This window comes from Dermacentor silvarum, chromosome 11 (genome assembly GCF_013339745.2).
Source record: "Dermacentor silvarum isolate Dsil-2018 chromosome 11, BIME_Dsil_1.4, whole genome shotgun sequence".
In the NCBI taxonomy this organism is placed as follows: domain Eukaryota; kingdom Metazoa; phylum Arthropoda; class Arachnida; order Ixodida; family Ixodidae; genus Dermacentor; species Dermacentor silvarum.
The window spans coordinates 109452161-109480142 of NC_051164.1; the positions used below are offsets into that span (position 1 = coordinate 109452161).

Below are 27982 nucleotides of genomic sequence, written 5' to 3' on the forward strand. Positions count from 1 at the left end.
GATTTGGATGGACCCTAAAGTTACGAGCCAAACAGATCCAAGAGTCTTCGCAACATGTCAAACGAAACTGAAAGAAAATAATAATAAATAAATAACGCGTTCAGATATATACGAATAAGCATAGAAATTCATTTAAGCGCTATTAGCCGTGATAAAATTTCCTACCATTACTTTCGCTTACGAACCAACGAGCAAGCCGGTTTGGAGTCCGCACCGTTGCAGACGGCGAACGGCGAGGTGGCGTGTTGTCTGCTGTGCAGCTGCGTTACAACTGTTAGCATGGCAGCGGTCTTAATTCGACTCGTTCCGAGGGATTTCAAGCTCATTCCTCGCGAAGTTCGGCATCACGCGTCCAAATGGGTAACTGACTTCATTACTTTGTTGCCATTTAGAGTTCGCCTCACTGCAGTACACATAAAAGGCCAGAAGTGGTGCGCTAGCGTAAACTCGATTGGCAAGGTATCGTACGTACCATCTGCTGTTTTTTTTCAAGGTATCCTTTCGCTGTAAGATAATCACGCCACCGCAGACTTTTTATCGGGCACAGCCGTTACGGGGGGTTCGACGGCCTCTTTTGAAGCGAGTGTAACTTTTGAAATTGACAAGCTTGCGCTAAGTGGCGTGATTACCGGATTTTTGAATGAATTACGGGCGAAAGCCACCGTAGGCGCGACCACTGCCGCGCGTTCTTAGCACACGTCTGCCACGACTATTTGATCTCTCAGTATGGACTGTGAACAGTTGTGGATGCTAAAATGAACGACGCATTGTATCGACGGTTTATAGTTTCCGAATACGAGTTCATGTGCGTCGAATAACACGTGTTGATCGCCGTGCACTTAGCGGAAAAACTCACTTTTTGCTTTAGTATATGCGAAGGTATATGCAAAAATCTTCGACGCTTCTCGGATACTTTCTTTGGGGTATTACTCGGTACAACCGTTATTGTGCATTTTACCTATTAAAGCTTTCGTCCGTTTTCGCAATCATCGAGTGCCCCGATGTTAACTAACTTCTTTACCCCATGGCTGTGCGTCGTACTTCCGCGACATTTCTTAAACCGGATCCGCCCAAACACTAATTACCTGCAGCGTGTGCCATTTACAAAGCGGAGAGGACGTAGCCAAAGTTATGGCAAAAAGCATGGATCGAGAAGGCATGTCATGATAAAATAATGCATAAGCTTGTAACCTCGCAACCTGCAACACACTCAGATGTTCGTTGATATGTCATGCGTGTGCTACCCTTACCTCTCTGCTGTCATGCTCATCCCTATAAAATGCGACTTAACTTGAAGCAACTCCCGTCACTACAATATAACCAATGCAGCTAGGATGCTAGGCTACAAGGCAGGTTGTTGTGATCATAGGCTGTTCGCTTAGATGAGGCATTTTGCATCATTCTTTCTCCTCTGACCGTGCTTTCAAAAGAAAGCGAGTGATGTGCCAATCTACTTCCATGTGCTCTGTTCCTGCTCTCATCCAGCAAATAACACTTGATACCTATCATTCAGTTTTGGCCGAAAACGTTGGGCCAGCAACTCCATACTCAAAACTAAAACTCAACAAGAAAGTTTTGTTTGTTGCCTGCAGGCAACACTTGTCCATAAAAAGTTTATATCTTTTCACCACTGCCACATAACAAAGGCACTCACCTACGGCCCAACTTGCAGCATTCGAGACGAAGTCTGCACATCCCACGTGCTGCAAGCTGTGTTCCACGTCGTCCGGTGGCGTCACAGGTGCGAGCCAGTCTGCCTGCATTGCGTCCCCTGCACACCAGCCCATGGCTTCAGGAGGTTGTGGCATTCAAGCTCTCCGACATTGGCGAGGGTATCAGCGAAGTGACAATCAAGGAATGGTGGGCCTCATCAATTCACTGTACCCCAAGTTTTCTTGGTCATTTGGCCTAGCATGTGACCCGTTTCAGTTTGTGGTCGTCAAATGCAAAACTTTATGGAATGTAGGAGACACTAAAATGGGACTTTCTCGCAGCCAGTGCATGACACATCAAATGTGCACTCTGTACTTAGTTGTGTGACCACTGTACAACACCTCCTAGTTGTGCTGAGAAACCATTGGAAAAAAATTCTCCTTTATGGCAGTTTCCTGTTGTATTTTAAGGTGTAGAATCAAACTTTGCTACAATGAAGTCACATGCCAGAAAATTTTGTCATGTCCAATATTCATTATAAGCACATATTCATTACATGCTGACATCGGCCAAAGAGCATGTTCGATTTACTCTGTTATGTTGAGTTTTGACTGTAGTTTTAAAGCAAGCTTGCCAAAATTTTGTCCTATAATTTTGGCCGTACATTCCTTTGATCCCCCAAAGTATCATTGTTACAAAGTTCTCGCGTTGCTTTCTTGCTTTGAAATTGTGATATTCCAGCTCTGGGGGGGGAGCATGCGTAACTATTTTAGCTGTCACATCCCTATCATTACCTCTGTCTGCAACTTGAGGTTCATTATGAAAATTAACAGGTGACAAATAGAGACACAACATGCACAGAAACCACTGCATCTGCCTAAGGCCCATTCCACCTCAATCATTTGCCTGTGCTTATTTGGAGGACTCTATCAGCATTCTATTACAGCAGATGCTGGTATTGCTCATTTTGAAGCTGAGCACAACAGCTTGTGGTCTGTCCAGGTACGTCAAGCTCGGTGACACTGTGAACCAGTTCGACAGCATCTGTGAAGTGCAGAGCGACAAAGCGTCAGTTACCATAACGAGCCGCTATGACGGCCGAATCAAGAAGCTGTACCACGAAGTTGACGACATCTGCAAGGTTGGGTCCCCGCTCGTCGACATCGAGGTTGACGACGACTCGCTCAGTGAGCTGCATTTTTATTTCCTCTCTTGGCCCTTATGTAGAATTGACCCAGCATATATCGCATGTGACAACAGCATTTCACACTGTTCCCCTTTGAACACAAAATTAATTGAATCAAGAGCAAAAGGTTATGTGTTGTAACGCGGTCTCTTGCCTCACAAGGTGGCGGTGACGAAAACACTTACTTTTCGAAAAGTGTAGCTCCTATTTTATGTTGTTCGCAGCCAGACAGGAAAGTTAGGAGACTTAAAGATTAAGGAAATGTTCGAGAAAGCTCAAGTGCAGTTAAGGACGCTATAGAAGGCCAAACCTCTAGCTCATCAAAGGTAGAGTTAAAGGCGCCCTGAACCACCCCTCAGACTTGGTGAAATAACATAGTCCACGGGTAGCATAGCTGCTGTGAACATCTCAGCCATGTTTTGCTTTCTTACGTGGTGCGTGGAGCTCGCAAGCGGAGCGCAAAGTCACCTTTCTCTCAAACGCTCTCGTTTCAACAGAAGGCATGATCCTCACTCTCTTTTGTGTGCTTTATTAATAAAGCAAATTCCAATACGCAGCTGCTATTGGTCGCTGCGGTCGGCTACACCGCGGGGTGCCGCCACGAGCCCACTGGCTGCTCGCTGTGGAAGACCGCATTTGGCTTACATTTAGCGCCTCACAGGCACCAAAATCGGCATCCATAGCATCTACGTTAACTCACTGTGGACAACTGCATTTGGGTTACGTTTAGTGCGTCGTAGGCACCAAAATCGGAAGTCCTGGGGGGGTATTCTGTGAGTCCACCTAATGGATTGTACACTTCGGCTGTCACCATTGGCTGCCGCTTCACGAGCGCGAAGGAGACTGGCTGGCACCTTCGCGCTCGTGAAGCGGCAGCCAATGGCGACAGCCAAAGTGGACTCTTACAGAATACCCCTCTCTCTCTCTCCCCCCCCCCCCCCCCCCCCCGGCGTCTACTTTAACATTTAAAATTAAATTTGAACTGTGCGCCATGGTTACATTATGAAGAAGGCGGAGCGTTGTGGCCCCACTCCGCCGTAGCCTTCGCAGTGCAAGGCATTGAAGGAGGCAGGGGAGCACAGCGGAGGCCGTGTTTGATTGCCAATAACTCCGCTTCTGAACGCATTGAAGTACTTTTTACGGGAAAGCATATTTTAGTAGCATATATTCACTTCAAATGTCTTTCTCCACTTCATTAAAAAGTGGTTCAGGGCCCCTTTAAATGTGTCAATCAAACTGCAAGAGCACGACCAACTTTCTTGCTCCACGTGCAAGTGGAATGCACGTTCATGAAAAGTGGCTTAGATATTATGCTACGTTTTTAGAAAGTCTTCTAGAATGAACAACGCGTACAGAAATTACAAAAAGGAAATATGGACCTGTTAAGCACTTTTGGCATTGTAATAAGAACTTCCTTGTACACACCTTGGGCGAATATTTAGTTAAATGTAGTGTTGCGTTTGCAGAGATGTTTAGCTCTGTCTTGCATACACTGTGTAGTGTGTCCATCGAGCTCATTTCATTCTCGGAACTCATTAACTCGAGAATCAACCAACTGCCTACGACAGGCCTCCTTCCACTCCTATATACAACTGCTTTTACAAACCAGTTTTCCCATGTAAACTGCAGGCAAGCGGTGCTAATCTTGAGAATAAATCAAGAAGTGAACAAACAATGGCATTTTTTTTACAATTTGAACAGGTTCGTCAGATGATGACGAAGTCCAGGACCAGGACATTAAGTCTCAGCGCAGTGAACAGTCTTCGGAGCCCCTGGCCAGCGAGCCTGGTGGCGGAATAGGGGACAAGGTGCTCACAACACCTGCAGTCCGTCGGATAGCCATGGAGAACAATGTGAGCACATTGTTTGTTTTATTGCTTTACAAATATTCCGCAGACTTCTCAGAGCATTAAAAAAAGTTTTTACTGTTGCTTGTGCAGCACTCTTTAGCAAATATTTCCTCTAAAAAAATTCATGTGCTACATAGAGAAGTGATAGTAAAGTTGGAACACATTGCAATATGATTAAGTGTTGTGTAGTGTTCTTACTGTTCTATATCCTCCTCATAATGCACTCTTTTATCTCCTTTATCCAACGTGGACTTTGAAAGCTGTTGCAGGAATGCTGACCCATGCCACAATGTGTGCAACAATGGTATTGAAAGAATTTTTTTTTTCTTGGGTGTCTGAGCTTTCTCTTCAGTTTCGGTAATACGTACCAAGTTCCTGCAGTCGGTGGTTAACCTTCTCGTTCTAGGCACTTCTCATGTGGAGCAAATGACTATAAGATGTATGCAGCCCCAAAATATCTCTTGCAATGCACGGCACTACAATGTTTGCCATGTATCATTACAATCACGTGCTTTACGAGCAACGCATCTTAAATTCAAAATCTTGTGTATTATTAAATCATGACTGCAGGGAATGTATGTAAAGCCACCTTCCTGAAGTAAAATACTTACAAGTAGTGCTTGTCTGTGGTCTCAGACATGCATCCTTCATGTTATTCACAGCTTACAAAACAGTATCGCTGTGCTCACAGATACGCCTCTCCGATGTCACGGGCACTGGCAAGGATGGACGTATCCTGAAGGAAGATGTCCTGCGCTACATCGAGCTCAAGCAGGCCCCAAGTGAGTCTCCTACTTTTCTTTGATGAGACCATGTATTCGTGTGTTAAAGGAATCCTGCGACACCTTTCATGAAAGGTGCGGAATGGGTCTTGCACAAAGGGCATCTCCTAGCAAATATTTTCAAATAATATGTTTTTCAATGTGCCTTGTATGAACAAAGTTATCGGCAATTAAATGCCAGCAGAGCCACGCCATTCCAGGTTTTTTCCTATCTTTATTGTCTCTGCTATGCTGTAAGCTATTGGCCCTAGCCACATAAGCAAGGCCTACCGCGCTCCACCCACCATCACACTGAGGCTTTGCATGAGCGTGAAGATGAGATTGTGAGGCATAATTTTTCATTGTGCTGCCCATCTTGTAGTTCAAAATACTGGCACATTGGTATTGTGCTCCGCCACCAGATGGCATCACTGAATATAACCCACATATACCGCATGTCATACAGCCAAGGTGTGGCATATGCTTATACATATGGAAATTTTCGCTCACGGACGCCTATACCACATGTGACACAATAAACTCCATGAAGTTTCACAATGACAGCAAACAAGAAATCAGGAAAGGAAATTCACACGATAACACAAAAGGCTGTGCCTTCCTTTTTGAGGCCCAAGCTGCCTACTTCAGAACAAAAACATACAGGAGCAAATATATATGCAGCGGAGTGGGGCTTCTTCGGAAAATATCCAAGGAAGCACATTGTAATAGAATGCCAAGATGTTCACCCAGCCAGAACCGTAGGGAACGTCCACCTTTCAAAGCGCTTGGGTTCAAAACTGATGGGAGTGTAACTTGCCAGCGGTCGAGATAATCAAGAGACGTTTAAATTATTGGTGGGAAAGCAGGGAAGGACAGATGGTGCCAGGGTCGTTACAGGCATAGTCAACTTTACAAGATAAAGTAGAGATAGGCAACAGACTAGACTGCTATATAGTACAACCTGATCAGCTCCCGCAGGCTAGTTGGCTATTTGTTGTCACCCCATTTTGAAGGTGATGGCATTAAATATTATCATCATCATGAAAAAATTTCACCACTATTGCATTTTCTGAACACACTGTTTAGTTATGTCATTTAAAAAAAAAAGTCAGCCCTGTGACCATCACGTTTCCGTACGTATAAGAGTAGCCGCATTAACACAGCAAAATTGGCTACTTTCCTGATATGTGGCACAAACCACTGCCCACACCTTTTCGCAGCCCAAGTGCAGGGTCGGTACATGGTGACAACCTAAGAATTCAGTACACAAGTCTTTTATGCCTCCATGCTCCGAGGCATAGTTCCCGAGAGGTGCCAATATTGAAAAATGTTCATGGCCTCGACGTCATTATTGCAGGCAAATATAATTGGCTGGCACACCTACAAAACATCTCCTTGTATTGGACAGCAATGTACTTTCCACTGCATTCTTACAGGTTCACTGACACCAGGATCAATGTCTCGACAGTCGGAAGGTTTACCTATTCCGCAAACTTCTTACTGTTTGTGATTTATCGGGTTGCCAAAGCTGTGGATGGCAGTAGCAAGCTGGTTGCGACACCTTGTGATGCTTTGTCCAGCTACGATGTGTTTAAGAAATATATTTGTCACGTTAGTTGTCTTGGTGAATGCAAATCATAAAAGCACTGCACATTATAAATAGGGCTCCATGTTTTCGGATAAATCCGAAAATATCCGATAAACACTCGCCGGTAAAATTTTTGACAATTCGGATTTATCACATAAACTCCGATTTTAAGGCCAATATGACCCTGTTCTGTTCTAAATCAAAAGGGCATGTTCTAAGCAGTCATTGATACATCGGGCGGTTTGGTCGATATAAACTTTACCTCACGTCAACAGTATCTCGTAGACCTCACCCATCGCACATTTAACAAAGGGCTTGTCGCGCACGGAGTGAGAGGCATATGACCGCTCAACGACTGTCGCAGACCTTCATGGATACTATGCTGTTGTCGCTGAAAAGTGGTGTCAGACAGTTGAGAGGAACCTTTTCGATGCACTCCAGTACACCAGTGAATCGTTTTGGTATAGTGTTCAAATTGTGAATCTAAATGTGAAGCATGAGTTACCCCGCGCGTTTGAAACCTATGCGCCGATTTTTAAGTTAGTGTTTCTTGAAACTGACTACATGAGCCAACTCATGAGTGATTTTGTGAACTATCAGAGCTAATTATTCAGTAACATTGTTGAGCCCCTGTCGCTTTGGAGACTTCACACTGTCCAGTGGCCAGCGCTTTCTCGCTGCGCGCTGAGCCTTCTAGCGCAAACGTGGAAAGGGCATTTTCAAAGCTGAGAACCATCAATCGAAAGGAGCGTGCTTCCATCAGTGACTGCAACCTCGTAAAGTATGATTGCGTCAATTACAAAACAAGCTTTAAGGTTGTAATACGCACAAACGTAAGTTTTGTATTCAAGTATTTGTGCTTGTGTGTGGTCTGATGTTTTGGTGTTCAGATATCATTTCATCCAAGATTTTGGAGTATTGAGAATAATGCAAATTTAACTCCAAATTTCGGATAATTGGAGATTTACGAGAAATAAACTCCGATAAACTCCGAATTCCCGCCAGAAAATAAACTCCGAAAAACACCCTCCGAATTTCAAGAAAAATAAACTCCGAAAACACGGAGTCCTAATTATAAATTACGACACTGCTAATGCTTTACACAGCACAGTGATGATACTTGCCCATGCCATTTCAGAGCAGCTTTTGGAGCATCTAAAAATGCGTTTCAGAGCAGTAAAATGGAATTTCAGAGCAGATTTATGAAAGCGATTGCAAACTTGCCATATTATAAAGTTCTCTAAACATCAAGTACCTGGAGTTTTGATAAAACTAATGCCAGCTACGCGAATAGCTGCTTGCATACGTCATTTATGTGCTTTGGCTGACACAGTTCTTGCGAACAAGTAGAGCTGGCAAACAGAAATGTTCCTTTTGATTTGACGATTTATGGTATATATGTTTATATTGAAAACTTCAGTGATCAATTCCAAGACAACTTCATTTTGTTTGATTCGTCAAGAACACTTCCGTTCCGAAATATTCATCATCAAATGTGACACTCTCTAATATCTTTTCGCTTTCGTAGATGAGAGTCTATACGCAGGCCCTCTCCCCGAAATTTACGTAGCTTATTGCAGGGGAATGTCAGCCTGAGAGGGCAGTAGCACAGCTGCTATAAAACCTGTCAGGCTTCTAGGCTATTGTGATACATAATCACTTACGTCACATGGTGCTTTCGTCTTTGTGTCGACTTTCACCTGTGAATGTGAAATGCATACTGAGTGTCAAGCTTGACGGTGAAAACAGTCACCAACCGATTTTCTTTATTTTTCACAAACGTCCGAATAATTGGGCAGTCCAAAAACATTAACTTTTGCAGTAAAATAATTTCATTGCTTTTTCTAACACCAGCAGTGTAAAAATTAAGTAAGTAAAAATTAAGTAAAAATTTACTTAATGCCCTAGTGGTGTGCTTCACTGATATACCATCTACTTAATATATACTGCGATAGTCGAGCCTGCGGAGGCATTTCACTTCTGCTTGTCGCGCTGCAGCTCGATGTGCATCGCGAAGTGCAGATATGTGCGCGCGATATTTCACTGTGCAATGCTGTGACATTAGGCTCTGATGCAAGCATTCAGTTTTTCTGCCTACATGCGCGATTTCGGCATTCCGTCCGTTAAACGCAAAAAACCAACAAAAAGCATTCGCAGTAGTAGGTGCCGGCATATTGCCCACAGGACCCAACCTCGGCTTCTGGCTGCCAATCTAGCCTGTGATCTCGTGGCCAATAGCTGAGGCAGTTTTTGGGTTCGAACGTATTGACGGCCACCTAGCTGCGACAGCCTAATGGCAGCATGATTCATAACACCCGTGCCATGCACCTAGGCCTAATCGGCGCCACTTCATCAGTATCCAGATGTGAAAGCTGCTGTTTGGTACTGAGTCAACCAAAAGCATAACAGCCGTACGGCTGTGAAATCACTTCAACGAAAGTGGGGGATAGGCGACAAATTGTATGGCAGCAACTTTGCTCACAGTTGCCATGTCTGGGACATTGTGCGTGATATGTTAAAAAAAATTGAGCGAAATACCGTGCAGCGTCCGAAACTTTGGTCACCAATTTACATTGGTCATACAGGAGACAAACGCGGGGTCTGGCTCAGCACCATCGCAACAGCTCACTGCCGCTTGAACACCAACGCTGTAGCATTGCCTAAACAACCCACACATGGGGAAGGAGGAAGGTATTGAAAATAAACAACAGCAACGGAAGAAACAGCGGTACGATCCAGGTTTAATTGACTCGTTTACCGAGGAGTTAATGCAGCTGCTGATCCACGCCATGCTGCTTTCGATGGTGCGGAGGAATGGCTCTTGGGAGGACTTAGTTCCGTCTTCAAAAGCCCGAGCAACACCTTAGGCGCAGGGCTGGCGCAGTTTTCTCATATTTTGCTGAAATGTAGCAAAATTTGCCTCCCGGTGCAGTTCTGTGCAATTCGTGCAGCCGTAGCATCACTGACAGCAGTTAAATAGGATATCGCAGCTCACTGCAGTATTAGCTTTGTGTGCTCTCTTGTTAAATTTTGCAGCACAGAATGTCGCTACGAGCTGTTACTGTTGTACACCTCTCTGGTAACCCGGTATACTGCAAATGGCAAGAAGTTTGCAATTACAGTAAACCTTTATAATCTTGTTATGCAGGACCATCAGCACCAGCCAAGGCATCTACACCTGCAGCTGCACTGAAGCAGGCGGCACCAACACCGGCTAAAGCTCCAGTCCATCAGAAACCAGTCACAGTCAAGACATTGCAAGCCGTTGCAGACCGTGTTGAGCAGGTGAAGGGCATCCGCAAAGCCATGGCCAAGACTATGGCACAGTCTCTGGCAATCCCACACTTTGGTTACTGCGACGAGATCAACGTCACACGGCTTGTGGAGCTGCGGCCAATCCTTAAGCCACTTGCTGACCAAATGGGTGTTCGGCTATCCTACATGCCGTTCTTTATGAAGGTTGGTGATCCATGTTGCTGTGTGTATACTGTATGACCTTGTACTTTCTTTTTCCTGCACTGTCACTGTTATCATGTTTACTGCACTGTCACTACACATACTGTCATCATAGAAAATGCTCGTAGTAAACTCTCAAATTGTTGAAATGAGCATTGTGTTTACATTAGAGTGCAGAAAGTAGTGATGCTATCTCCTGCCATGGACCAGTGTTGATAGCTTAGCAAGTATTTAGTCACCACAACTTTGCCTTTTATTTAGTCACAGAAACTTTCTTGGTGACTGCTTTAGTGCCATAAAATTCCTTAAGGGACATTGGCCGAGTTCAATGCCTCACTCAGATTTTTCTCCCCAGAGGGATAGAATCTAACCTGAATACACCAATGCCCAACTTTTCAGACTCCCTAGAGACTGTGAAAACGTCCGAAAAAAAAACGGTCAGTCTGAAAAAACAAATGAGTGCCTTTTACTGCCTTCAAGAGCTCAAATCACAACAGCCACGTCCAGAATAGCTCCTAAGACCTGCCAGTACACTTATTCGGCATCTCGGTGCTTGTGCTGTGACAGGAGACGGTGGGTGCCTCAACACATACTATGTCCCATTGGCCCCTTTCCATTCTCAATATGCTTCACCACCATACATTGTGTATGCTCGACTGCGTAACAGCACTGTACTGCAGCGAAGCTGACTTTTGGGACATTCTTGTGCTTTTTGAGCTTTGAAGCCATCGGCAAGGATGATGAAGATGGATTTGTCACCATTGCTGACAGTGGCGAATCCTGCCAACGAAAAACACCGCACCGAATAGAAGGAAGCTTGGTAGCGAAGGCCGAAGCAGCTAGGCCTAGCGTTGCGGAGCGTGCAACAGCACAGAACGACCACGCACCAAACGCCATGTGGCTAAACACAAATGGCGACAGTGAGCGCGGTGCCTACTGCTGGCTGCGGCTGCCAGCAGATTGGCGAGCGAGAGCACCAGTTCGAGGCTGTGAGATAATCAAAATGGCGGTGTTGGTGACTTCGAATAATGCCGTCATGGAGAAGAGTCGTAAAATTTAACGGCACAGAGTTTCAGCGTCTGAAATTCGAGATGTCTGTGTGAATTCGCTTTATGGGGGTACGTGGCGATGCTACGAAGGCGCCCTAATTATCAGGCATGTCTGAAAAATCAAGGGTCTGAAAATTCTGTTGTTCACTGTACAGGGTGTCCCAAATATCATGCACCAAAATTTTAAAATATGCAAGTGCCACGTAGCTGGACAGAACCAAGGTAATGTTGTTTGCCATCCCTTGGAGATACTCAGATTATTTTTGTAGCAAGAGCTACATTGGTCGTATTCTCGCCGTTTCGCTGTGGCAGGTGGTCGCCCCGCGAGCTGAGCCGTTGCCTAGCAACCGCCATTTGGCATGACGTCAGAGGAGCAGCCGGCGTTACATTGTATATATAGAAGGGGCGGCTCGGTGGGATTCGTCGGCAGATATGGAAAGTGAGTCGGCGAGACTGAAAGAAGCCAGGCTTCATGGTCGGAACGAATCCAAGAGGCAGTGAGCCGAGGAGACGGAGGAAGAACGAGCCGCACTCCTCGAGAAGCGTCGTAAGCACGAAGTGATCAGGCGAGTGGATTCAGATGAGGATAACACCCGAAACGTGTTCAAGTTATCCTCCCGCCTCACCGACCACCGGGGCCATCTTTGTGGCAATTGAGAAACAACAAGATTGAAGACTTTCAAAATAAATGCATTACACTTTAAAAATGTCTAGTCTTTTTAGACCATAACTTAACAAGAGGTAACAACCAAACCTAAACGCTCAGATGTACGAAGCTAAACGATAAAGATGTAACCGTAGAGAGAACCAAGCTAAACAATAAGATTCAGCATACCTCTCGCTACGCACACCCAGGCATAACTGAGTTAAGCCACAGCCAATTTTTGCATTCCGCCTAATTACATAATTAGTCTTAATACATTTCTCAAATATAATTAGATAAAAAATGTCAATGAGAAGATTGTAGAGCAACATGAAAAACTCCCGATACAGCTTTCTGTTGCTCAAAACGTGCTCCATAAAAGTGTTTTTCCAATCATGAAAGAAGCCCGCAAATACACGCAAAGTGCCTCGAGCGGCCAGTCGCGCCACAATTTTGCGTGTATTTGTGGGCTTCTTTCACGCTCAAAAAAATTTTATGTAGCATGCATTGAACAGCAGAAAGCTGTATTGGGAGTTCATGTTTCTCTGCAATTTTGACATATTTCAGAACTCCAAGGAACGGCAAACAATGTTACCTTGGTTTTGTCCAGCTACGTGGCATTTGCCATCTTGGTGCATGATAGTTGGGACACCCTGTATAACGAACTCACATACAGCAAATTATTCTGGGTGTCAAACAGGCGAAATTTACTGACCAATACAAATGCAAAATAGCTCTCTCGTAACGCACTGGACATTGGCTATATTGAAGTCGTGGTGCCTGCTGCCAGTGCCACAAAGCTGCTTGTATGTCACAACAGGAGCATTCAACGCGAGCAACATTTATAGTTTTTTTTTTTCCTCTCCTCTTTTTTGTTGTCGTACTTTCTTTTTGAGTGGATTCGAGTAGGTCTACACAATCTCATGCATCAAGAATGTCATTCATAGTGATGTTAAGAAACATTTCAGGGCAAAGGCAAAAATTACTGCCAAGTATGCATAGTTTTGTTTTAACACGAAAGTGTTTTATGGCGGGGTCCGCGATGAATTTCCATTACGGATGTAACAGATGTGACGTTTGGCACCAACAAGTAAAACATGTTGTGTTGACAGGTATGGTGCCACCATCTAGGATCGGTGAAGCGAAGTACTGCATTGTGACACTAACGCAGTATAGCTTGGTGCTGGAACTTTCCGCACATGGTTTGTCTTTCGCATCAGATTAGCCTGTGGCGCCTCTTCGCCTACGGAGTGCAGCTTCAACATGCATCAGCAGCGCTTACACGCCACCAACAGCTTCGCTTGCGATGGCACCAACTAAGAAAACTGCTGCACTAAGTGGCACAGAAAGGCAACGACGTCGACGGGTGAATCTCGCTTTGGTCCAGCGAGAGACATGCCAGCGTGAAACAGAATGCGTTCGCGCCGCACGCTGCAAAATCTACCACTTGCATTCCTGAAGCTGAGCACGTTGCAACTGAACTGGCTGCGCAAGACTCTATGGAGTCGGACCAAAATGTTCGAACCGTCGCCGAAGCGACTCGACAGCAGGTTGCCGCTCGCCAATAAGACACCGGGCGCCAACCAAAGCTGCAACACGGTCGCTGGCCTGCAAATCGTGCGCTTTTCGCTGCAGCGGACCGTGAGTTCACGAAACAAACATGCAACAGCTTCTGTGACGACACGTTTCACTTTTGTGGTCTACGGATTCCTGTGAAAGAGGGACCCCCTATAATGTTTTACTAAATGAATTACTTCCTTGCTTCTTTTCTCCGCTGGAGATAATGAATCCATATACAGTAGACGTCCGCTAATTCGATCCCAACCGAAGATCTCAACCGACACCGATGTATTTCTATGGGCCCAACTTTCATTATTTAGACCTTAAAATTTCCCTTTGCCGAATAATTTGAACCTGAACAGTCAGCATGCATGATCCGGACCCCTATGGTGACCCCAATAGCAAGCTCTTTACTGGTAGTGCCTGTCAGCAGAGCTCAGGAGACGGTGAATGCATTGAACACACATGATCTCTCATCGGAGAAGCCTATTTTCAGCCTGCCCTAGGAAGATTTTCAGGCAATAACAGTAGCTCACAACGTCTTTAGGGTATTTACTTGATTCTAACTTCGACCTCGAACCACGTGCGTTTGCTTTGCCGAATAACATTGAAGTATCGCGGCGAAGCTAACTTCAAAAACCTTGCAGCAAAGCTGACTTTAAGAAAATGGCCGCCACTGTGCAACACATACCTGTCCATTTTTTTTGCTGTAAACTCGCGTGCTCATTAGGTTTTCTAGTTTGTTTAAGAGCTTTAATGTTATCCCTATGTTAGTTTTCTACTTTTTACACATAGAAAGTGAGCGGGCGTTTGATTCGAGGGGCATGTCTGAATCTGGCAAATACTGTGTTTTCACATTTTTTCTGCATCTTGTTTAATTCCACCAAATTCGTCGCTCTCGTCAGGGTCGAAATAACAGAAGTTGACTGTATAATGAAGCATCAAAAAAGTTTGTTTCAGTTTGTCATAGGTGAGCTTGGGTGTATCGAATTATTTGATATAGTATCCAAATATCTTTAACGTATAAGCCTGTTCCTTGTAACTGGGTTCGATTGTATGTGCGCATCCATTTGTTGCTACTTTCTTAAGACATAGCGAGCAGTTTATTAGTGAGCTTTAGCCATAGTTGAACTTAAGGTCAATTACAGCCTACACATGTTAATGCTTGTGCACCCATTAGGCTGAGCAACCTTTATTTGTTAACTATTGTAAATGCTTGTTTAAAATGCAGCCTGTTTTCTTTTTTAGAGTTTTTGGGACTTAATTGAAAGATTAACTTTTACATACATCAACATTCAAACATGTATCACCGTATCAGGCAGTGTATGTATTTTTCTTTTCTGCAGCTGAGCATATAACTTATGTAAGCCGTTACTTAGGTTCAAAATTACTGCAGTTGGTGCGCTTATGTAGCTATGGTATTCAGGTTTACCCTTGGTTTTCCTTAAAGGTAACAAGACGCATAATTGCAACCTTGAGTTGTGTATTGCCTTGTGTGTAACTTCCATTTGTCTTCTTGTTTTGTCATCCTTGGCAAAGAAGTAATGCGTCACTTATGTTTTTCCACACGCAGGCGCTCTCCGTATCACTGTTCGAGTACCCCATCCTCAACTCTTATGTGGATGAGAAGGTTGAGAATATCACAATTAAGGTAAGCACTTTCATTCGTCCATTTCTTCGGCATTTTACAGCCTCTGCAGGAAACACTAGGAGTAGGAAACACATAATTCTACTCCGGTTGCAACTGCGTATGTGGCGATTGCGCGCGGTTGTGCGGCCGTATCCTGAAAGCGATCTGCGTCGGAAACAGAGTCTATAGGTGCGTCGGCAGCTCATAGCTTTGTGCGTGCTGTGTGTTCTCGGCGCTCAGTTTGCATTGAAGCGATAGACAACAGCACGAAAGTCACTTCGTCAGCTACTGCTGCCGCGTTTCCTCACGCCAGTGTTTTGACAGTAGGTGTCCGCAGTCATCGAGTGTGACGTGTTCATGATTGCTGCGCGCTTGCTGACATCATGCTTCTTAATTTAGTTGGCAATGAATGTTTACAAGTTGATACGGTCGATAAAAGTACTATCCTTACTTCGTATAGCTCTCTGCTAATTTGCCATCACATTCGATGCTTTGCCTTTTGTGCGGAACTACAACTTTTTGAGCCCTTCATGACATTAAAGGGACACTAAAGAGAAATATACTAAATCTAAATTAATTTAGACTTAGGGCATTCTTTCAAAACTCTATTTGTGCTATCTTTTAATTATAGAGAACAAATTAGCACGAAACTCACAGTTTTGAATTTCGCACCAAAACTCCAACATCAGCAAATCAGTGTGACGCTGCATATCAATGTATTTTTTCGTACTTGTGCTAGTGTCACGCACTGAAAGTTGATAAAACTTACCAAGTTCAGTCTTTGGCCTTTTCAGCATGCAGTGCGGCATATGTTTACCGATAACATATTACCTAGGTTTGGGCAAACACGGTCAAAATAGTTAAATTAGACTATTTAGAAAATACATTGCCGCAAAAAGTGCTTCAATTCATTCAGCAGAAGCGGAGTTATTGGAAATACTATTGGATATGCTATATTGGATATGCTGTCCACAGAATGTGTTTTTTCATCAAGCCCGAGGGGTGCTTCAGGACACCTTTAAAGGCACATAAGATGCTCTTTTTAAAGGGACAAGTACATAATTGTCAATAGCAGATAATAGGTGTGGTGGATCTGATTAGAAGGAAACTTGGATGCAGCTGCTGGCTAGAGCTAGCAGCAGAAGCCTAATTTAAAAAAAAGTCATTTAGTAAAAATAATTGCCGTTTAGTGAAGCAACAACTCTTGCAGTTATTGATAACCTTGTTTTTGGCAAGAGAACCTAAAACAAAAAGATACTTACAGTGATGCCCGTTATGATGCACCTGAGATTTGCAGCTCAGTTTCATTTTCGGTAATATCACAGCTATCACCGCCAACCCTATTGTGGTAAGCATCTTCACCCATCTGTTTCACAGCGCATGGGGCGTAGTGTCATTTGCAGAATACTGCATGTTTTTAATAGAGTCTGTAAAGGAGTACGTTTATTTAGGTCAATTACTCGCAGGGGACCCTGATCATGAGAAAGAAATTTACAGAAGAATAAAATTGGGTTGGAGTGCATACGGCAGGCATTGCCAAATCCCGACTGGGAGCTTACCACTGTCGTTGAAAAGAAAAGTGTACAATCATTGCATTCTACCGGTACTAACATATGGGGCAGAACTTGGAGGTTAACAAAGAAGCTCGAGAACAAGTTAAGGACCGCACAAAGAGCGATGGAACGAAAAATGTTAGACCTAACGTTAAGAGACGGGAAGAGAGCGGCGTAGATCAGAGAACAAGCGGGGATATCCGATATTCTAGTTGACATTAAACGGAAAAAATGGAGCTGGGCAGGCCATGTAATGTGTAGGACGAATAACCGGTGGACCATTAGCGTTACAGAATGGATACCAAGAGAAGGAAAGCGCAGTCAAGGACGGCAGAAAACTAGGTGAGGTGATTAAGTTAGGAAATTTGCAGGCGCAAGCTGGAATCAGCTAGCACAAGACAGGGGTAATTGGAGATCACAGGGAGAGGCCTTCGTCCTGCAGTGGACATGAATATAGGCTGATGATGATGATGATGAACCCACATACACCGTCGTTCCCTGCTGCAGGCAGTGTGAAGTGAGTTTCATGTTTCGCTCTGGCGACATCGTAGGTATCGTATCCCGCCATCGCTCACCAGCTCGATTTCGTTTCGTATTCCCATCGTCGTCTTAAAGCACTATGCAATAGAAAAACGACAATGTGCATCTCTTGTCCAGCGTGATGTGCGTCGGCGTCTCGTGCCGCAACGATTCGTGCCAAGTGGGCAGGTCAAAACTTACCACCAAATGCCCTGTTCGAAAAACCTGCTTACTCAAGCCAAATTCGAGGAGAGAAAACGTAAGCTTGTCGAAGCGACAAAAACGACATTGCAATTTACGCAATGCGAAGATGTCAACTACAGTTGAGTCTATCAAATGTTTTGTTAAAAAGTAAGGGGGATCAACTGTGCATTTTTGCAAGTTTGATGGCACATATCTCCAAACTGGTGTCACTCTGGGAATTCATGCCTAACCTTTTTCTGTCCAATGTTTTTCCTCAAAAATCATAATTCTATTATTACATCTTAGGTTCCTTATGTCAGTTAGTATAGTCACTGTGTCCAGTGCTACATATTGTAAGGAAGGACACTGGCATCGTGTTTACGTTACGCTTAGAGTAACAAAATGGATGCCAAAGGAAACAATATTGAAACCAAAAGGAAGGAAGCCAGGTGGGGATGAAGAATCAGATAAAATTGATGAGGTTAGGAAATTTGCAAGTATTTCATTCGTATAGTTGATGCAAGGCAAAGCCACTTGGAAAGCTTTGGGGGGACAAATTCTTCCTTTAGAGAATTTAGTCATACTCATGAGATTGATGATCGTGTTCCCTTTATACCAGGGCTGCCATAATGTTGGCATTGCCATGGACACCCCGAACGGTCTGGTGGTGCCCGTTGTCAAGAACGTTGAGTCCAAGAACATCATGGAAATTGCTGCTGATCTCAACCGGCTCCAAAATTTGGGCGTGGCAGGGCAGCTACAACAAGACGACCTCACCGGTGCCACCATCACATTGTCCAACATTGGCGCGGCAAGTCTAGACTTTCCTTGCCTTGTTTATCTGTTGTTTACTATGCTGCATACATCCCTTTCGACTTGCCATTCTTTGGTTTTGGCCAGGTGTTACAGGTGGTATGGAATTGAAGCTACATATCCAAGGTTATGCACACTCGCTATCAGCACCAGCTTCAACTCATTTACACCTGAAGTGCACCCTGAAATACAGTGACAGTCCATCTATTGTAAAATGTATTGCTCCATGTACTACTATTACTGTTTCAAAGAGCCTTCTTTACATATTTGGAGACAGTACTGCATATGTATATGTATTTAAAAACCTGTTTTTGCAACGTATGATATCAAAGCTAGTGTTAGTCCCTGATGAATAGAGAAGTCTTGGACTCACTTTAAATGGTATTTTTTTTAAAGGGTCCTTGAAACGGTTTGGACAAATTTTGTAGATGCATAGGGTACAGCTACAGCAAGACATTTGCACCACAATTTAAGTGAAGCGTCTCATTAAAAGAGCTACGGACGATTACAAGTTACCCTCCTCCCTAGCCATGCTTTTTCTCGACTCGTTTGCCGAGTGATCGGGGCTAAGCTCTGCCAACACTGGCCTGCGTCATGATGTGACGTCTTGTCGTCTACTTCCAGTGTGTCCTGGAATGCATATGTATGTTGCAGTGAGCCATTTTCATGGGCTCAAAGTTCACAAAAGGCGCATGCTCGCCTCCTGTGAAAAAGAAATTTGATGCATGTACTAGTAACACTCAAACCTCGTTATAATGAAACGGTATATAATGTAATAATGGTTATAACGAAGTAAATGAAATTCCCTGTGAAATTGCCATAGAGATCAATAGATTTAAAACATAGTTTTAACGAAGTGAAAATGTCCTGCCAATGGATATAACGAACTAGTTTTGGTTTTGGTCTCCAAAACCAAAAAATACCTGAGTGTTGCGCGCCAACTACATCGATTTCCATGGGGTTCGGCACTCGTTCACCATGGCACTTTTTTTGTGTGTCCCCGAATTGAATTCGCCATCGAGCAACACTGGTCTTTCTCACCGCCACGCGTAGCCGCACATGTACGCACAAGCAGCGGCTCTCTGTCGCACTTCTCCACTAAACTTTCTCCCTTGCGTGTGCATGGTTAAGATTAATGCATTCACTTCTACTGCGTGCCGCACAGGCAGGCATAGTTTAGCGGGGCCTCCGGGACCTCCCCAGCGCAATCGTGGGTGTCACGTGACACACTGCGCGGCTGTGCGCAGCGATGCAGAAGATTAGCGCACTTCTCTCGCTCTCCACGACACACCTCGCAGGCAGCCATAACTGGGTGTAGCCTCCGAGATCTCCCCGATGCAATCTAGGGGTAACTCGCAAGCCTGCGCAAGTCACACCATGCTGCACGGCTATGCGCTTCGGTGCACAAGATTAGTGCATTCACTAATCTCGCTCTCTGCAGCGCACCGCGCAGGCAGCCGCAGCTGGGCCTGACCTCCGAGATCTCTCCGGCACAATCTCGGGGGGTCACGTCCAGGTTGTGCATACACCTCTCCCTGCGGCGCGACGCACGGGCTGGCAGTTGGGCGTGGCCTTTGAGATCGCACTGGCACCGGTGCAATCTTGGCGTTCATGAGCCAGCCGAGCCACGCCGGCGCGGTGAAGTTCGCTTGCCTACTTGACCACACGGCAGAGCGCTTTGTTGTGTGCCACGTGCTGCTCAACTGTGACAAGCCAAGTGGAAGCAGACGTGAAAAATCATTACAATAGAGCAGAAGGCAGATATTTAAAGGCTGTTGCTTCATGTGCTAAGAAGCCACGTGTTCCACACACCGAACATTCTTTTGTAGGTAAAAACGACCTACCACTTTGCTATAACGAGGTTCGAGTGTATTTACCCGATCCCAACGTGTAAACAATTTTCATGGGCTTAAAGTAAGAAAATGAAAGTGCACCTGAATGTAACATGCCACCAATTTTTAAGAAAAAATATAGCTTACCTTTCACGTTTGCAATAAGAAAAAAACTAGACATACAGAATTTACCTTCACAGATAGTGTTTTTCTTTTTTTTTATTAATGAGTATGCATCCAAAAGTATTCCTGGCACTGTGTGCAGATAGCAAGCGTAACACACCGCCAGAAACGCTGGTGGCCGATTACGGCGATCCATCCGGTGCTAACTCGCATGAAATCTCATGAAAGTGATTGTGCCTCCGAAAGTTATGGCCGAGAAGACCGCTCTAGATTGTAGTCGAGCACAAAATAAACCAACAGCAACTTTAACAAAAATGTGGCCTGTCATCATTTTGTGATGGTGATGACGCTGCATCTGACAGCAGGTTGTTGCCAACGGCAAAAACGTGGTTTTGGCTTCGTATCCGATTAAAATGCGCAGGCAATCTTCAGACCCGTTTTTCAGGAAAATAGTGCATGTTGAATTTGGGCAAATACGGTACTCCAGCAGTGACGCAAAAATTCAAACACACACAAACAATTACCATGGCTGATTTGGCATCAGCCAATATCACATGGCTTTCTCTCATTACTCTCTTCTGAATGTCAATCATTGATTGCCACAGCAAGTGTGATGTTGCCAGAAGCTGGTTCTTCACAAAAAAAAAAAAAAGAAACGCTATGTTTTTTCACGATATCATTGCAAAGGGCACCGTAGCAGTGGTTGGAGATACATAATGGGAAAGGCCCATTCTTAAAAGGCGTGCTTGTGATTGTGAGGATCACTTGCCAGTGTGATTTGCAAAACAGTGCAAATTTGCAGTGAACAGGAATGGAAAAGCTTTGTAATGTAATAAGAATCACCTTAAAAAAGGCTGTTTAACACTACCAGTAGCGCTAACAATCCTGTGTTGATTTAACCATCTACAGTAGTGGTACACTTCATATTCACAAACACTTTTGTCATTTACCCCGAGTGTGCTTGACAACACTTGTCATGCATGTCATTGTTTGTAGCTGTTAAGTACTCCTGCTGTCCAAATGTTGGCTTATAGTGTGAGGTCACCAAGCGTGCTCTTGGGACAAAGAAACGACAACACAGTAGTGCAAACAATCAAAAGAGCATTTATTACGCTTTTTATAGAGCAACGTCAGCTAGCCGAATTACTACTAATGGAACACGCCGACGGGCACTGAGAGATCGAGGAAGTCCGACTCACTGTGACAGGATATTGAGCGAATATGTTTGCCCCATGTGGCACACCAATCCCTAATCGTTTGCATGTGGTCATGCGAATGATGGTGCATTCGAATGATCATGTTCGTCCGTTCTGGTGCCTTGCTCTGAAGCCTCTCACAGGACGTTCCCTCGAACCGTGTTGGTGGGCGCGCCTAACATCCACGTGCGCTGTCGACCTCAAGTCAAAGAGGAAGGGGCTACTTCCTTCCGCGCCCGAGTAAACCTGCCGTTAGGTGGTGTTGGCAGTGCAACACTTGCACCATATCTCATACTATTTTGCAACTACACCGACCAGCGGCAGCGCACAGCTAAACTGGAAAGCCACATTACAGGACGCGCGAGAGCTAATCGGAGAAAACATCAGGGGACGCATGAGAATCGAGCGTCCCCACATCCCCCCAACCTTATACATATTGTTACATACTCCGGTGAAACATGCCACACTGTCTAACATCAACATGTGCTTCATGACCAAGAGGTAGTACACAAGGCCGTGGCTGCGCCGAGGAAATGTCCACGCATTCTTGTCCATAACACGTGCACCGACAATGTCTCTCGGGCACACCGCCAGCGTCCGCTACTCGCAGCAGCAACTCTGCAGACTGGACGGCACAACTCCAGGCAAGGACTCCAGAAACGGCGATGTGGTGGTTGGCACTGACGTGCCTTCCTACTAAGAGAGCTGAAGCAGTGGCTGGTGACTGCTGGTTTCTGTCCCAGCTGCCTACGGTTGCAAGCCAACAAAGGCGGCCATTGCGCCGAACCTGCCACATGCATCTTCATTGCCTGGGGTGGCTCGATCGTAGTCCGGGGCAGCAGGCGATAGTGCAGACAATGTGCAGATGGCAGCAAGCCAGGGATGACTCCACTCAAGCTGCGTACACTCAGCGCACTTGACAAACACTGAAGCAGTGCAAGGGCCAGCAATTCTGCATGTGCATCGCCTACAAGGCACAATTTTCAATTCAACCATTAAAATATCAGGCACCTACTCAGATGCTACGTTTACGCGAACCAAGCTCGCTTTCTTGAGTCAAATGAGGCAAGCAAAGTGCAACACCTCAACACCACGGTCCTCCAGGTTGTGTCCCTTCACGTGTGACAGGCAGCTCCGAAAAACTTTAGGCCTAATGAGTGACTACTCTGACAGCAACCGGCATCCAAAAACAACACCCAAAATGGATGCAATACAGGCAGCCACGTGTAGACATTAGCTCTGTGAAGCGGTCCTACCCTGCTCACTGCACACAGCATCTGAGCTGGCGGTGTTAGAGCACCTGGTGCCAGGTTGCAATACCAGACAGCTCGTAGCGGCACTCGTACCCCACGCCTACCCGGTTCCCAGAGTCAGAGACAGAAGGAGTTATTTACATAAGAAACTTGGACCACCCGTGAGGCTTCTGTACTCACTTCACGCTTGCCAACGCTCTGCGGCTGCTAGGCCTCGCACTTCCAGGACGCAGACCATGTAGTTCTCATACCGACTAATATCTTCCAAGAACTTCGGAAAAGGCTTAGTATGTCAACAACTTCAAACACGCCACAGCAACCATCGCCTCACTCTCAAAAAAGCGTGCCACCTATGCTAGCGATAAAAATCTACCCTAGGCCTATGCTTTGGTTCAAACAAACGTTGTCTATCACAGAGCAACCCTGTGAAAACTATCATCCGATGCCCCAAAAGCTCCATGTTCGGCAGCCATTGTGGGGTCACAGCCGTACTCTTGGGACAAAGAAACGACAGCACTGTAGTAGGAGCAATCAAAAAGGGGTTTATTGTGACTTTTATACACTAATCTAGCCAGCCGAATTAGTACCAGTAGAACATGCTGATGGGCGCTGACAAATTGAGGAAGTCGGATACCAGAATATCAAGTGAATATGTTCACCCCCATGCTGGACACTAACATCTAATTGTTCGCGTGTACATTCACACAACGGTGGCGCATTTGAACGATCATGTTTGTCGATCCCAGTGCCCCACTCTGAAAACTTTTCGCGAGACGGTCCCACGAAGCGTGCCGACTGGTGTGCAAGGCATCTGCGCACACTGCCGACCCGAAATCAAAAAATAAGTGTCAGAGTACCCCCGCCGTTAGGTGGTATTAGCAGTGCAACACTCGTGCCATTTCTCTACTACACTACACCGACCGGCGACAGCACATAGCTACACGGGGAAGCCAGATTATAGGAGACGCAAGATCCATGCAAGGAAAACAACATCAGCACATGCGTTACAATCAAGCGTCCCCACAATAGCTATAAACGAGATATATTGTGTCCTTTTTGCCAACACAAACTGCAAGCAAATTCAAAGTCACCAGCCTAGAAGCGCAAGTTAAGCGTGATAGAAGTAGGCAAATCTTTTGCTGCTAATTTTATGATCTGGGGCAACTGTCGTTCAAAACTTGTCGATCTAGGCAACTGTCGTTCAAAACAAATGAAATAGCAGATTGGACAAATGTATTCATTGTAATGAAGAGTACTTTGAAGGTGATAAGGTTGTTTTGTAAAAAATATATAAATACACAGCTTTTAAAAAATAATTCCGGTTACTTTTGGGTACCCCCTCGTACTTCAGCTCATGACACCTGCCACATGACTGTTTACAGTGCCATAAAATGGAAGTGCAACAGCAAATGTGGTGACTGTTGTTTTCATTACTCTTTCCAGGTTGGTGGGACTTACGCCAAGCCTGTCATTGCTAGACCAATGGTGTGCATTGGTGCGATTGGAACAATTCAGGTATATCTAGAATGTTGGCTCTCTTATTGTCATCTTTTTTTTTTTTTTCTAACTTGTGACAGTGTTAAAACTTGTTTGCTGAGAAGTGCTGTAAACCACATCAGTTTTAGTCCATTGGTGGGACCTTGTTGAAAAAACTGGGCTGCTTGTATCTGCTGTCCCTCAGAAACTATGGCATTCCTATGCTAAGTTCAAGGTTGAAGGTTCAATTCCTGTTCAGAACAGCCACATTCCCATGGGCGTGAAGTTTCAAACCCACTGTACAAAACCCAGAAGGGTTCGAAGTGATATGGAGCCCTCTTTGAGGGTGTCTCGTTGTACTGTTTAGCTTTGAAATGTCAAATGTCATGGTTTATTCCCAATTACTGTGCATTGGCACGAAATGAATTAACTAGATTATTGCCGTTCTCATTTCTGCCACTGTTTTGATGTTTGTGAATTGTGACCCCAAGCACAGCTTCATCAGAATGGTCTGACTTCCACATTATTAGTTCAGCATAACCGGGCTTCCTAGGTATTCTATAGACCTCTATTGTTTCCTCATAAACAAAGCTCCCAGAGAACTTCTGGCTTTTTTAGCCAAAGTTGTCCATTGACTGTGGTATATGACTATATAACTAGATACAGTTTGCATCATCCAACTAATTATTTTTTTTTTTTCGCTCAGTGCAACTGATCATCGTTTTTAGACCAGTTATGTTGTAAATGTGCAAAAAATGGCAATAGCTATCCAAGTACTAAAGCCTATTACTTCATATTAGCGCGTCAAAAACATATCCTTTGTATGTTACTGTATAACTACATTTAGGGCAGTTATTTTCCTTGGTAACTTGATAAGTGCGAGAGAGATAAAAAGCTGGCTTAAAAACAAGTGGTTAGCCTAAGTACCCACAATCGCAGGAGTTTACAGAGCATGATATCCATACACAAATCACATTTTCTCATTTAAAACATATATCTTGAAGTGAAACATTTAGTGTTTGCGTTTTCACATAACTATTGCGCATTACCTTTTAATTCGAAGTTTAGTGGTGAAGATTCGTCAAAATTTTGCTCTATCTCGTGTTCTGTGTTTCAAAAACATTTGTGGTAGGCTCTACATGGTCACTTCCACATTTAAAGTAAACTTGAACCTAATCCTGTATTAGAACGCAACATGTCCCATGTGATTGGATCCTCTCCTTTTATGCTTCTGCTTACAGAGAAAACATTTCCATGTAGTTTTTAATTAGAGAGGGTGAGACTGGCTGACAGAAAAGAGGAAAGCCTGCTGAGCGCACTGTAACTGTCTAGCGTGTGGCTGACACCTGAATGTCGTTCAGCAGTGCGGGAAACGAGGAGAAGGGACGGAAAGGTGACAAAGATAGGAAGAAAGAGGGTGAAAATTTGATTTGTGGTAACATTAAAACTGTGTCTTCAAAAAAGGCAAATTAACAAGAAAGATGGCTCTAGAGAATGGTGCGATAATACTAGAGATGGTCTGGGTGATGACCTACCACATACTGGCATCATGTTGAGATTAAAAACACAAATGTCCTACTGCTCTTCCTTTTCACAAGCAAAGCTTCTGCATTTAATATTTTTGTCATTGCTGTCATAACTTTGTTATCCAGCAGCTGTAAAATCTTGTCCTTGTTTCTTGTCTGTGCAGAAGCTGCCACGATTTGATGCTGATGACAATGTAATCAAGGCGCACATCATGCAAGTCAGTTGGTCTGCCGATCACAGGGTCATCGATGGTGCAACCATGTCACGCTTTTCGAACTTGTGGAAGATGTACCTGGAGACGCCTGCAATGATGTTGGTTCACCTCAAATAGACCTCGGTTATTGTGCAAGTGTACAGTCCGTGACCGTTCACAATGTCAAGGAACAGTCCTGGACTGGGCGGCTTTAGTGCTACGTGTCCTGTGCTGTCTCCTAAGGAGCAATCGCAGATGGCATTGACTGTTGGACATGAGTCGCACTCCGTTATACAATGAAGAATGGTCAGCTACTCACAAATGGTACTTCTTGTAATGCCTCCTCCTCTGCAAAGTTCAGCATGAAGAACACCAGGGCACCTCGTCATCTGCTGCAGATGGACGCGACCGCATTCTGCAAATAGTCGAGGTTGGTAATGAATGTCTTTCAAGATGGAAGCATGCACTTTCTCAGTGTAATTTGCCAACTCTCTGGGTCACTGACTAGCTGGTGTCAGCTGTTGTCGATCTTGTCACGAGCAAATCAACATTTTAAAGAGTATCGCAGGGGATGTGTACTGTTGTTTGTCATCACCTGCTGTTGTAAGCAGCGAAGTGAGCAGCATTCATCAGGAGTCTCGTCGTGCTGAAGTGAGCAATGCAAATAATTCAATTCAATGGCTTTCTTAAATGTGTTTGTCAAGTTTAACTTAATTTCTATTTCCCTAGTGCTGTCGGCTTTGTTAAAGTCTTGAAGTACAAAAAAAAAAATTTGATGAATAAGACTTCATCATGTTGATTTTTGTGCATATTACAGAAAATAGCACGTCTTTATGATAAGCGTGTCAGCTGGGAGTTCTCTTGCTATGAATTTGGTGCAAATGCTGATAACCCAGTCTTGTCACCTTTTAGAGTTGTAAATCTTGTTGTATGCTGTGGTGGATGGGAAGCATGCAAGTTTTCAAATGAATTCAGTGAAATGCAAGTTTATTATAAAATGCTTAAACTCATCAGGTTTTTGATGCAGTGTGCAATTTATAGAGATGCTGTTTAACATTACTGTGTGCTTTTCTGGTGCCAACTCTCCACTTTGGCATGACATGTGACAGCTTTGTCTTAATCTCTATGTTCCACCATCTCACGGCATGATTGAAACTTTGGCAGGCACCTGTGGCATACCTTTAAAAAGAAGGTTGATTTTACATGGTTATTGAAGTTTATATTGAGTTCATAAAGATGTGTGACAAACGCGTATTAGAGATTATCTCAGCATTCGACTTGCTGTCAAGTATTGTGAGGTATTTTGCATTTAGAGCCTGTGTTCACCAAGTGGTACAAAAGATGAGCCCTTGAATATCTCTGCTGTAGAGGCATGTTGCAGGTCTAGAATCACTGGCTTAATTTTTATGCTGCACGTGTTTAAAACCATTTTTATATATATGAACGTAATGGTTAAGCCTACTCCATTAAATGCCTGTAGAAATATAAGCATTCAGTCAACAAAAAATCGAGATCTCGAAATCACAGTGACTAAACGTATAAAACAGCAATGAATATCAGCACAAGGAACATTGTGAGTTCAAATGACCATAAGTGGGCACAACAGGCTGTTATCTGGGACACAAGGGATAACCTTAGTTGTGAAGGCAGTCGGAGATTTCTTGTGATAATTGTATTTGCTTGTGTACAGAGCCACTTCTGTGTTTTTCCCCCCACTTTTGTCGTCCTGTGCTTTGCTTTTCTACTATGTTGAAGCATTGGCATCACTGGAATAGCTCTACGGTCTTTGTTTCATCCAAACTATGTTCTGCAGATAGAGCATGTACCGACAATGTCATCATACACTGCAGTGACGATGATGCCACCGCTGGCATGGTCAGCAGCTTTGGTTGAAATAAAGATTATGATAAGTGTCAGAATAGCAGCATACAACGTGAT

The 27982-nt window shown here is 44.4% G+C and overlaps 1 protein-coding gene and 1 long non-coding RNA gene across 3 annotated transcripts in view; one reads left to right on the forward strand and one right to left on the reverse strand.

Annotated features, from left to right (window-relative positions):
• Positions 1-228: 228 nt before the first annotated feature.
• LOC119433502 (lipoamide acyltransferase component of branched-chain alpha-keto acid dehydrogenase complex, mitochondrial) lies at positions 229-27956 on the forward strand. Of its 2 annotated transcripts, XM_049658629.1 has the most exons (10): positions 229-360; positions 1673-1860; positions 2656-2840; positions 4541-4692; positions 5381-5471; positions 10187-10497; positions 15320-15397; positions 18251-18442; positions 24292-24363; positions 26015-27956. In XM_049658629.1, the coding sequence occupies exons 1-10, from the start codon at positions 280-282 to the stop codon at positions 26180-26182; spliced, it is 1518 nt and encodes a 505-aa protein (XP_049514586.1). In that variant the 5' UTR covers positions 229-279; the 3' UTR covers positions 26183-27956. The 2 variants fall into 2 exon arrangements, with proteins under 2 accessions (XP_049514586.1, XP_049514587.1); XM_049658630.1 differs by lacking the exons at positions 1673-1860; positions 2656-2840 and having other exon boundaries at positions 250-360.
• LOC125941437 (uncharacterized) overlaps positions 26363-27982 on the reverse strand; it is a 95340-nt gene continuing 93720 nt past the window's right edge. The window contains exon 3 of the long non-coding RNA XR_007464289.1: positions 26363-26459. This is a non-coding gene — a long non-coding RNA (uncharacterized LOC125941437). The remainder of the gene's footprint in view (positions 26460-27982) is intronic.

Excerpts from the sequence above, each read along its gene's own strand:
- LOC119433502 (XM_049658629.1), top strand. The coding sequence starts at position 280 with ATGGCAGCGGTCTTAATTCGACTCGTTCCGAGGGATTTCAAGCTCATT. Across the intron at positions 2,841-4,540 it reads GGTTGACGACGACTCGCTCA|GTTCGTCAGATGATGACGAA; the intron begins GTGAGCTGCATT and ends CAATTTGAACAG. Across the intron at positions 5,472-10,186 it reads CGAGCTCAAGCAGGCCCCAA|GACCATCAGCACCAGCCAAG; the intron begins GTGAGTCTCCTA and ends CTTGTTATGCAG.